Raw genomic sequence first — 12,537 nt, 5'->3', positions numbered from 1 at the left:
CCCATAGCCGGCTATGTAGGCTTAGAAAAGCTTGCTAGCAGGCTAAACACCACCACACAAACCATGCTCCAGCTAACTCAGGGTTAAAATCACACATGAGGATAAAGCCTCATACCGGAGAGCGCAAAGTTGAATGAATGGTCCACTGTTTTCAGACACACTGAGCAAAATGGTTTATCCAGGTTTGCTCGCTTTCCTGTTCAATCGAACCCACACCCGGCTAAACTCGCAACTCTGGTGATCTTGGTTTTTCAGAGTGTGACATCACCAATCAGTGAGCTCCCACAGCGCCCCCATCCTGGGCTTATTTGGCCGTATACAGTGGTATACAGTACTACCGCTGTTAACTTTGTATGCAGTCACAACAGTGAGATCTGAATAAGAGTAAGACACTGCTCTCTATTGGTGGAAGATTAAACACAACACACAGTCCGACACCCATCTTCCCATGTAAACTATTAGTGGAAAATCAATATTTTATCAATACAGTATTAAAAACTATAATATCCCAATACTCGGATGTCAATATTGGATTACACCCCAAACTCAAAGTAGCTCAGATCATGCTGCTCACATTTCTCCCACATCCAACAAGCCAACTACAAGATCCGACTGTTCAGTAACGATCTAACCGATATTCCAGACCCTTACTACCGCTGTTATGACATAGTTAACCTCATGCTCATCTGCGAGTGGTCATAATGTTTTGGCTAGTTGGTTGCATTGTGCAGAAAACGGCAGTGTTGAACTGAAAGTGTCATGATCTCCATTCTCAATTCCCATTTACATAAAGAACAGTGCAGTCCTGTTGTAGATTACAGCACTGTATATCAGAGCAATTTACTGGTCTCACTCACACACACACACACTACAAGTGTAAGACCTTATCAACACAAACACAACTGTCGGCTTTCCAAACCTACTATATTACCGTATTAGGTTCCAGACAGCCTGCTACTACCGATACTGCCATTTAAACAAACATCCACTTTTACAGACATGCATTAACATTAGCAACACACACACACACACACACACACACACACACACACACACACACACACACACACACACACTATACTGCATCACAGCTGCTGGACCTCTGACACACACTCACACACAGAGAAACACTGTCAATGGTGGCTGCTGTTAGCAGATAGTAATGTGCACACATACATAAAGAACATTCTCGTATAGGCCTGTGTGTAGGAGGTGTTGCATCATTAGAGTAGAGCCGTGTGTGTGTGTGTGTGTGTGTATCGTGAAATGGGCTAATGTCACTAAACTGAAAGAACCAGAGCGAAACAGAAAAACAAGAGGAAAAGGGAAAAAGGAAGAGACAAATGGACGGCATTGGCCATGTCCTTTTCCCACCCTCCCTGACCCCACTCCGTCACTCTGAAGTAGTTTGTCATTCAGCAGTTTGGTCTTACACCATAACCTACCCACACCCTCCCATGTTTGGATACTATAGCAACCACACACACCAAAAACAACCAAAAGAAAAAACATTTTAAATACTATACCCCAACAAACGACCATTTTCTGACCTACACACAAGTACCTCAACCACCACGACTTCGAGATCGAGTCCAAAAACAGTTCCCCAACTACCACAGTTTCCAGTTCTAGTCCAAAAACAGTACCCCATCTACCACAGATTCCAGTCCTGGTCCAAAAACAGTACCCCAACTACCACAGATTCCAGTCCTGGTCCAAAAACAGTACCCCAACTACCACAGATTCCAGTCCTGGTCCAAAAACAGTACCCCATCTACCACAGATTCCAGTCCTGGTCCAAAAACAGTACCCCAACTACCACAGATTCCAGTCCTGGTCCAAAAACAGTACCCCATCTACCACAGATTCCGGTGCTGGTCCAAAAACAGTACCCCAACTACCACAGATTCCAGTCCTACTCCAAAAACAGTACTCCAACTACCTCAACTTCAAGTCCTACTCCAAAAACAGCATCCCAACTACCACTACGTCCAGTTCCAGTCCAAAAACAGTTCCCCAACTATCATGACTTCCAGTCCTGGACCAAAAACAGTACCACAACTACCACGATTTCCAGTCCTACTCCAAAAACAGTACCCAAACTACCTCGATGTTCAATCCTACTCCAAAAACAGTACCCAAACTACCTCAATTTTCAATCCTACTCCAAAAAAAGTACCCCAACTACCACGATTTTCAAACCTACTCCAAAAACAGTACCCCAACTACCACGATTTCCAGTCCTACTCCAAAAACAGTACCCCAACTACCACAGATTCCAGTCCTGGTCTAAAAACAGTACCCCAACTACCTCAACTTCCAGTCCTACTCCAAAAACAGTACCCCAACTACCTCAACTTCCAGTCCTACTCCAAAAACAGCATCCCAACTACCACTACGTCCAGTTCTAGTCCAAAAACAGTTCCCCAAATACATTCCAGTCTTAGTCCAATGATAGTATCTCAGGCACCATCATTTTCAGTCGTAGTCCAAACATAGTACCCTACACCACTATACCTTCCAGTCCTAGTCCAAATTCAGTACCCCAATCACCAGTACTTCCAGTACTAGTACAAAAACAGTACCCTAAACCACCTCCATTTCCAGTCGCAGTCCAAATACCACCATTTCCGATCCCGTATTGTTGATGATACTCAGCATTATCGCACTTTCAATAAGGGGGTAAGAAAAACTGCATCGCTACAGGAAATACTTTTTATTCTAGGCTTAATTCGGGTTTAAGAAATTGTTCTTGTGTGTGTGAGATACACTCTTTCTTTTTTTAAACGTCTGGAGGGTGCAGAGTCACATGAAAACAAAAAGAAATTCTGCCAAAGACTGATGTCAAGTTTTCACATTTTGGAGTTTCAGGGAACCGATTTCACCGGCACTCGAGATTTTGTCAGATTTTGAATGTGAGAGAGGAAATCACTACTCTGACTGCTAAAACGATCTCTCCATGTGTACGTGTGTGTGTGTGTGTGTGTTTTGAATACAGCTCATTGTTCATTCTGGATCTTAAGCTGCTATTGTTTCTGCTCTTGCCGCAAAGCAGCACCACCACCACCACCACCAACATCACCTCCAACAATCTCATTCACCACCACTTTCAGCCCCATTCCAAATACAGCACTCCAAACACCACCATTTCCACAATACAGTACCCTAACCACCATCATTTCTTGTCCCATTCGCAATACAAGTTCCAGTCCCAACCCAAATACCATTCCAAATACCAAAACGTCCACTCCCGTTCCAAATATATTTCCAAATGCATTACCCCAAGCACAGACATTTCCAGCCTTAAATGCAATACCATAACCAGCATACAGTCTCCAAAACACCAACACTGCAAGCCCCATTACAAATACGGTACCCCAAACACACTGATGTAAGGTTGCTAATGCCTGTACAAATTTAAACAGTGTGTGCGTGTGTGTTTTCAGCCCTAAAAAACAACAAATCCACTCAGTCATGGGAATTTACAAAAAGCTGGTTAAGATCTCATTGTATAAACAAACTAATCACCTACAAAACCTCTGCTCTGCTTGTATTACAGTTTTGCTGAAACACCAAACAGGCTAAATAATTAGAGACTACGCAAGAGCATCCTCCCCTTCAGAACTCAGTTATTTATACCGGCACAGTACAGCTCAAAGTAACCCCAAATTGGTATCAGCATCATAATTTATATACTGTACACTTATAAAACGACAGGCTCCTAAATGGTTCTTGGCTTGGATGGATGTATGGTGGTGGTGTTGAGCTATAAATTAGCTATTAACCTTCTAATGAGCCGTTTTTCCTCCCATATGAGATGTGAAGAACCACTTTGGGTTCCTAAAGAACCTTTCAATGAGCCATTTTTTTTATTACAATGGGCAAATTCTGTAAATTAAATGTGAGGGACCATATTTGGATCTCTAAACAACCTTTCAATTCATCCTTTCTGTCAGTGAAAGGTGACAAAACTCTTTCGGTTCCCCAAAGAACCTTTCAATGAGTCATTTTTGGAAACTTTTCAAAGACAAAAAAAAATTAAAAAGGGCAACAGAAAGACAAAAGTTAGAAACGATCAACGATCAGCTGTCCCCCTCGAGCATCTCACCAGAATTCAGTGTTAGAGAAGTTGTCAGATCCTTCAAACTCACCGAAACCTCGACACTGCCGTGGTGAAGAGCCCTTACAGATACCATGCTGACGCTGTGGTACAGAAGTGCCACGGTAACCACGCCGCCACCTTGGAGATGAGGTTTCCATCTCACTCATTAAAAGTCCAAGTGTCCCAAAATTCCCACATGAGAAAACTGAATTCCAACGTCCACAACAGTCTCAAACTTCATCCAACTGTACCAGAATCTTCTTCGGTCCAACCGGAGCCCTTTAGTAGACAATATTACACATTTACACACACACACACACGTCTACAGTCCACAAGTCCAGAAGAAACGGGCATAGATCCCCCAGCACCAATTAGAGGGCTAAAGCCGTGCTAAAGAAGCTTTTTTGCTAATAACTGGGTGTGGGAGCAGAACAGCAGAAGCAGCCTTATCCTGAAGGAACGGGGGGGTGGGGGGGGGGGGGGGCGCAAATCTCACCCTTCCTGCCTGCCCCCACCCGTCCCATTCGGCCCCTCAGAGTAAATGACCCACTTCACACTGACCCCACCCCCAGGAAGCACATACCACTCCAACCACAAGTGTGTGAGAGACAGAGGAGAAAGAAACAAAAAGAGACTGATTTGTTAAAATTGTTAGTATTAATAATAACTAATCATTATTATCAGCTACTATTATTTTGGTCATTGTTTAAATGAGTTGAGACTATTCTACTCAAATACAGTCAAGCTAAAGTGAGCTGACCGTCGCCGTGTCAGCAGGCTAACTGCCACCATTAGCATTCGGTCACTACAGCTACAAGGCCAATGTAGCTAACAAGTAACTGAAGCTTCTGAATAGTGAATAGCATCACCAATTAGCATGGCGGTAACGGCATTGCTCAAAACAGCGCGACAGTGTTTGGTTTCTGTCACTATTTGACACATTTATCTGTAAACATGAACCCAAACACAGCACCCAGCCTTTAAGATGGCTGCTAGTGTTTTAGTTGGCATGCTTTTTATTTATTAGCGACATTAGCTTCATAGAGCTAGCGCAAAAACTAAAGTAGCACTGGTAGGCCTGGTCTACACTTTAGGCCGTGTTCATAGACAACAATAGGTCATACAGTGCGAGAAAGCCCATAAGCACATCTATTAAAGACTACTGAAGAACTCCGCACGCTTTGAGGACACTAATGATTTAAGCATGTTGTTAGCACCATGCTAAATGGCGATGCTAATTACTTGCAGTGTATCAGTGCATCACTTTAATGAGATGTGTTGGGCGTTAGCGTTAGCTGTATAGTGCCTGTGGTCGGTAGCACTGGAGCTGAACACCAGCCCGGTCCCAGTACACACAACGCCGCCATCCCAGCTGATGAGCGACATGAGTCTGGTCATTGAAAATTGGCCACTGTCCACTCTGCAGGACATCTGCTAACAGGAGTGCTGGGATTAATAATACCGTGTTTGGCTGGCCGTCCAAAAATGTGATTACATTACTGAGGGGAGGCAGAGCCGCCATCATTACACTGCTTTTCACACTGTCAATTAGCTCTTGCCGACTTTCTACACAGAGTGTACAGAGTGTGAGGTGGCTTGCATCTCGGTTTGTGCGAAGCTCCAAATAATATGAGAGGAACTGCAAATAACAGCCCAGCGTGGCCAAAAATAACCTGTGCGGGGCTTAAAGGTTTATTCAACACTGCTGGGGAAATTTCTATACAGCGAAGTCTCTCCAGTGCTCAAAGCAAAGAGGCAAAACTTCAGACACCAAACGCGTCTCGGCTGATCGGCTACATTTGGGGTAAGGAGGCTTTATTTTCCTGAACTACGTGACCAAATAAGACGATATCAGTTATTCTAGAGGAGAGTCAAGTAATCTTTTCATCTGTCTGAGTAAGTCACATACACAAGCAGAGAGAGAGAGACAGAGAGAGATATAAAGAGAGAGAGAGAGAGATAAGAGAGAGAGAGAGAGAGAGAGAGAGAGAAAGAGATAGAGAGAGAGAGACAGAGAGAGATATAAAGAGAGAGAGAGAGAGATAAGAGAGAGAGAGAGATAGAAAGAGATAGAGAGAGAGAGATAAGAGAGAGAGAGAGAGAGAGAGAAAGAGATAGAGAGAGAGAGATAAGAGAGAGAGAGAGAGAAAGAGATAGAGAGAGAGAGAGAGAGAGAAAGAGATAGAGAGAGAGAGAGATAGAGAGAGAGAGAGAAAGAGAGAGAGAGAGAGAGAAAGAGATAGAGAGAGAGAGAGAGAGAGAAAGAGATAGAGAGAGAGAGAGAGAAAGAGATAGAGAGAGAGAGAGAGAGAAAGAGATAGAGAGAGAGAGAGAGAAAGAGATAGAGAGAGAGAGAGAGATAGAAAGAGATAGAGAGAGAGAGAGAGAGAGAGAGAGAAAGAGATAGAGAGATAGAGAAAGAGATAGAGAGAGAGAGAGAGAGAGAGAGAAAGAGATAGAGAGAGAGAGAGAGAAAGAGAGAGAGAGAGAGAGAGAGGAGAAAGTTAGAAAGGATAAATGGGAGAGAGAAAAATAGAAGAGGGGAAAAGGAGAGAGATAAATAAATGGACAATATTAAGAAGAGAAATGAGAGAAATAAGAGAAAAGGAGGAGAAAAAGAGAAGATAAATGTGAGAGACAGAGAGAGACGTGGTATTTCCTGTCTCTGACAGTTTGTCTTATTCCGATTGGATCAGAGTTCAGGCTGTGTTTAGTCACTTCCTGTTTCCCAAGAATTTGAGAGGGATTGTGGGTATTCCCCCCAGAGTAGGAGAGAGAGACAAGGAGGAAAGGAGTGGAGCGGACGAGTGGGACACCGCAGGAAACGACAGATCAGAGAAACGGCTGCAGGGGCGTAGCCTCTCGCATCACTTCCTACTGATCAGCAGCTATGATGTCTGGTTCTCTCTCCAGGTTCTGCTAAACACAGACAGACGCATAGATACACATATATGTGTGCATGTGTGTGTGTGGGGGGATATGGTAGCGTGTCTCAGACAGAATGTCCTGATTGGCTGAGAGTTGTGCACACTCACTCTCAGAACCGCTTCCTCTTGGTCTCTCGTTGTCTCTGATGTCTACATAGAAGGTGTTTGACTTTGGTTGAGGGGAAAACGTCTCTGATGTGGCTTTACACACCCATTTACAATTCTGTGATGTGTGTGTGTGTGTGTGTGTACATATACACATCTTAAAGCTTCCCTAGAATGTACAACTGTATTTTCTTTGGCATAGGTGATTAATGAGAGTTCAGTGTACCTGGAACCAAGAAACCATCAATCTCAACCACGCTCTTCCTCCTCGAAAAGAAAATCTCACAAACGGGCCAATTCCAAAACCCCAACTCTATTACCTAACAGTTTTGACTCTTGACTATTTATTCTGTTACTGCCCTTGGTGAAGATGGTGGCGCAGTAACAATGCACCAGTCCTTTTTTGTAAATATGATGCTGTTTTCTGAGGAAGCAAAAGTGTGGGAAGTGTTTTGGTATCCGTGCAAGGCTAAAAGCTAACCCTAGCCTAACAGCATTCCAGATGAGGCTATTGTGCTAACCAAGCCAACCGCTCGGATAGCAGCACCATCATGTAATACCTGCGTTGCGAATAATTACAAACCTTAAATTACAATGTTACTGTTACAATGCTAACAACAACAGGTGATGGCTATGCTAACGTCGAGGCTAAACTTCGAGGCTAAACATGTTAATACAGTGTGAGCTGTTGGGGTGCCTCACTATAACCTAGCCAATCAGAGCAGAGCTGCAAACGGGCCACATCTGAGCATACCTTCTATATAGACATCAGAAACAACGAGAGATGAGAGAGCGAGAGACGTGACCTCTAGGGAAGCACAACTCTCAGCCAATCAGAACACTCTGCCTGAGACACACTCCCATATTCACACATACACACACACAACCTGCTGACCACTTACTGACCACAACTGGTTTGAGTGGGAAACCATAGTGGCCTTACTTGCAATTTTTCTCTTCTTTTTCTCTGTTTTTCTCCAACTATCTCTCTCTCTCTCTCTCTCTCTCTCACTCTCTAGATAACGCTTCTCTTCATCACTCTCACTGTGGAATTTCCTCTGAGAACAAAAACAAAACACACACCTGACCGTCTGGCTCGCAAACATACACACACTTGCGCACCCACACACACACAAAGACACAACACCTCCTCACCCGCCAAGCCTGCCTCGACACAGCCCTAAAAACAGAGCCAGAGTTACAAGAACAGCTGTTAGTTTAATGTCTGAAACACACACACACACACACACACACACACACACACACACAGCTGTTTCGAAAATGGAGTCTGTGATTGCGTTTCATATTCAGCATTAACAAGTTCAAACATGCTCTTATCAAACAACACGAAAACAGGCGCACACACATGCTTTTGTTATATCTAAACCTAAACCTCAGCCTAAACCATAACAGTAGCCTTTATCCTAAAGTTTACAAACCCACACCTTAACAATAGCCTAAATCCTAAAGTTTACACATCTACAACTAAACCTTAAAAATAGCCATAATCCTAAAGTGTACTAACCTACACCTAAACCCAACAGTAACCTTAATCCTAAATCTTACTAACCTATACAAAACCCAACAGTAGTCTTAATCCTAAATCTTACTAACCTACACCTAAACCTAACAGTAACCTTAATCCTAAAGTTTACAAACCTACACCTAAACCTAACAGTAACCTTAATCCTAAAGTTTACAAACCTACACCTAAATCTAACAGTAGCCTTAATCCTATATTTTACAAACCTACACCTAAATCTAACAGTAGCCTTAATCCTAAATCTTACTAACCTACACCTAAATCTAACAGTAACCTTAATCCTAAATCTTACTAACCTATACCTAAACCCAACAGTAACCTTAATCCTAAATCTTACTAACCTACACCTAAATCTAACAGTAGCCTTAATCCTAAAATTTACAAACCTACACCTAAATCTAACAGTAACCTTAATCCTAAATCTTACTAACCTACACCTAAATCTAACAGTAACCTTAAATCCTAAATCTTACTAACCTATACCTAAACCCAACAGTAACCTTAATCCTAAATCTTACTAACCTACACCTAAACCCAACAGTAGCCTTAATCCTAAATCTTACTAACCTACACCTAAACCCAACAGTAGCCTTAATCCTATATCTTACTAACCTACACCTAAACCTTAGTAAAGTAATGATTATGTCAATCCCGAGGCCAGATGGTCAGGTATGTGGTTAATGAATTCAATAACGGAATCAGATCAGATATATTCTATAGTATAACTTGTAAAAAGGCTTGGAAACTCTGATAGTTGCAAAAGGGGGACCAACTCCACATGAATGCCAAGCTTGAGATACTAGATTTTAGAGCAATGCTGGGAGGATTTAATTGCATTCAGCAAAAAGAGTATTAGCGATGTCAGGATGTTGAATGATCACCACCCTAATTCATCCCGTCTCATCCCATTAGTACTGGATGAAGCACCATCATTCCAGAGAACACAGTTCCACTGCTTCACAGCTCAGTGCCAGAGGGGCTTTATAGCCCTCTAGTCCACACCTGGCATTAGGCCTAGATGTTTATTTATATATAAACAAATCACACACCTATTATGTAAAAATGCACTAGAAGGACGTATTCGCTGCCAATGAGAACGCAGAGAAATGTAGTAAATAAAAGTTAGTTTAATATGCATTATTCCCCAGTGGTGTTCTCATACCTTTTCCTTCCATTCTCTTTTTTTCTCTCATCATTTCGCTCCATGGGGAAGGTGATGCACTGGGCACTTTCTGCACTTTTCTGCAGAGTGAGATTCTGCTGGGATCTGACGCGTTTTTTTTTTTTTATGATCGCTCACAACAGAACAGCTCTAAAACCTTGCTGGGTCTCCATGGGGACCGCCAGGCCATGTCACACTGACTTCTGGGTAAATCGAGAAGATCTGTCATTACATTTATAAAAAAAAGTGCAAAAGCTGGAGAGACCGATGGAAAATGAGACAGCATCTTGTCTCAAAAAGCCTGTTGAGAACCCACTGCTCAGTGAGTGAAAAAGGAATTACAGTTCTTTATTTGTGCTCATATTCATGAACAACATTATTAATAGTAAACTAAATTTATGTAATTTAACTGAAGTTAATAAACAAATGTTAAAAAAAAGAAAAGAAATCACAGATTCAGGGGTTTATCAAAGCTGAGATAAATTCTAAAATTGGATGTTCTGTTCTTCAAATCGATTTCTGCTGCAAAGGCTGAGACATCAGTACAGTACAGTAAAGTTGGTGTCTTTTTCTCAGTAGACAAGGACAGAGACGTCTCACCATTCCTTCCTACAGCAACGAGCAAAAAAAAGCATATTAACTAGAAATGGATTTTATAGTAACCTTAATTGTATAATTCGTTCCAAATGACTCCATGACTAAATGACTAAACGATATGAAGTAGGTTTGGTTTAAAATACTGTGATACTGATCAGTTTCATACGGGTTTTCAGAATCTTTTTTTTTTCAACATAAAAAAGGTGTTATAAATAATAAACACAGCACTAAATGTCAAATGCCAACTTTTTCCTTGTTCCGATACAAAACCATTGAGCTCAACCTTTAAAATCCACCTCTGAAAGTCATCACCCATCCTTCAACCACAAAATGATCTTTAAAGCCTTACAAACCCCTTCCAACATCTTTTCCTATTTTTAAATAGCAAAACCAGTCAAACACCAGCCAAACAGAAATGACTGCGCAGACTGACGCAGTAAATAAGCAGTTCAGAGAAAAATGTAATGAACATGACTGATCACTGAACTGCAGATCCCAGATGCAATCGATCAGCCAAGACATGTTTGGTATCTGCCAGATGCTAGGCTAAGACTGCTAACAAACAACTGACTGAGACTGTCACCAATCAATCACTTTCAACTCTTCTCTTAAAACACATCTACAAGATCTACACTGGGCAAATTGATATGCTTAAGAACAAATACTTCCAGACTGGCGCAGCCGTCTATGCGTCCAGTCTGTCGATCCCCAGTGATGCCACCATCATCCATGAGCAGACGTCTCCGAGAGCATGTGGAGCTCAAGTATTTTTGAGGAAACACATTCTTACCTTCAACCTCGTAGCATTGGCCCTAGCTACTGGCTAGATTAGAGAAAATGTTAAATAAATAAATAAAAAAACAAACAAATAAGTAAGCCTAGCAACATTATCCTAGCATCTCCGGTTGTAAGCTAAAAAAAAAAGCACACAGCAGATACCAAACATGTCTTGGCTGACTGGCTGCATCATTCGATTTCTTGGTCTAATGGTTCCTTTAACATGCTGTTATCTATGAATACTGACATGGCTGCTGCAGGTTTTTTCTTTCTTTTTTTGTCAAGCTTTGCTTTGCTAGTGCCAAGACACCCCTCTTTATATAGTATATATATATTTTTTCATGTAACACACAAAGCTAGCACCACTGTTTCACACAGACAGACCGAGACAGAGCAATTAAAGCGCACAAATGTCCTCAGACATTTTCACAAGTTCCAGAGAACACAGGCGCCAAGCTTTAACAAATCCCTAATTAGAGTCGCCAGCATGCAAACCCACCGACAAACTTATTAGGCTAATCAGAGTGCAGAGACGGAATCCCAGTGACGCGGCCGGAGGAGAAAGACTCAAACGCGGCTGGGAACTGTCACTGCCAGACATCTGAAGAGCAACCAATTAAACATGCGCCTTTTATGCTAATTGAAGGCAATCTGCAGACCACTTCCTGCCTGTCTGTCTGTCTGACTCTAAATAGCTTTCACTGCAGACAGCAATCAGACATTATTATTAATATCATTAACGGACGTGACAAGACGGGCAGCTTATGGGCAGCTGGACAAGAAGGGCAGTGTTGGCTGGAGCCAGAATTATATTCTGACCAGACACACCCTCCCCTACAGCTGTCTGTGTATTTTTATTCACTTTTGAAGCTGGTCATGTGTTTTTCTCATGATTAAATACATTACTTTATTGCTATTTATTTGATTTTAATTAGTTATTATCTATAAATAAAAGACATGATGCTTTTACAATGTTTCAGATGTTTGCAAATGAAGCATCATATGGAGTGCCATGCAAAAGTTTGGTCATCTTTGGCCAAAATATCTGCTACTGTGCATAGCTAGTTGTGTAAAAGCCAGAGTACCAGATCAGATAAAATATTGGAAAGGATGTTTCCCAAAAAAATAAATAAATAAATCAGACACAGTAGGTCATCGGTAGGTAGGTCAACTGACCTAATACACCATATTTCTACACAAACTGACCCTAAAGCACCCAACAACTCACACCCATCAGCTTTAATTCACATATTTACTGACTGAGACACGCCGTGTAATGTTTAAAACGTCCCCCTGTCACTTCCTAGCACAGCCCCCCCACTCC

At 42.0% G+C, this 12,537-nt stretch overlaps 1 protein-coding gene across 3 annotated transcripts in view; it reads right to left on the bottom strand.

Annotated features, from left to right (window-relative positions):
- stard8 (StAR related lipid transfer domain containing 8) overlaps positions 1-12,537 on the bottom strand; it is an 85,634-nt gene that overhangs the window by 59,264 nt on the left and 13,833 nt on the right. The window contains exon 1 of one of the 3 annotated variants that reach the window (XM_072676630.1): positions 4,152-4,502. The exons of the other annotated variants lie outside the window; for them this stretch is intronic. Within the exon in view, the coding sequence (XP_072532731.1) occupies positions 4,152-4,269 (118 nt within the window). The 5' untranslated portion in view covers positions 4,270-4,502. Of the gene's footprint in view, positions 1-4,151; positions 4,503-12,537 lie in introns of those variants that run through there. 3 annotated transcript variants of the gene reach the window in all.

The sequence above is a fragment of the Salminus brasiliensis genome, chromosome 1 (assembly GCF_030463535.1).
Source record: "Salminus brasiliensis chromosome 1, fSalBra1.hap2, whole genome shotgun sequence".
Taxonomy (NCBI): domain Eukaryota; kingdom Metazoa; phylum Chordata; class Actinopteri; order Characiformes; family Bryconidae; genus Salminus; species Salminus brasiliensis.
The sequence above is the reverse complement of the archived record's forward strand: the minus strand, read 5'-3'. Positions and strand labels throughout refer to the sequence as shown.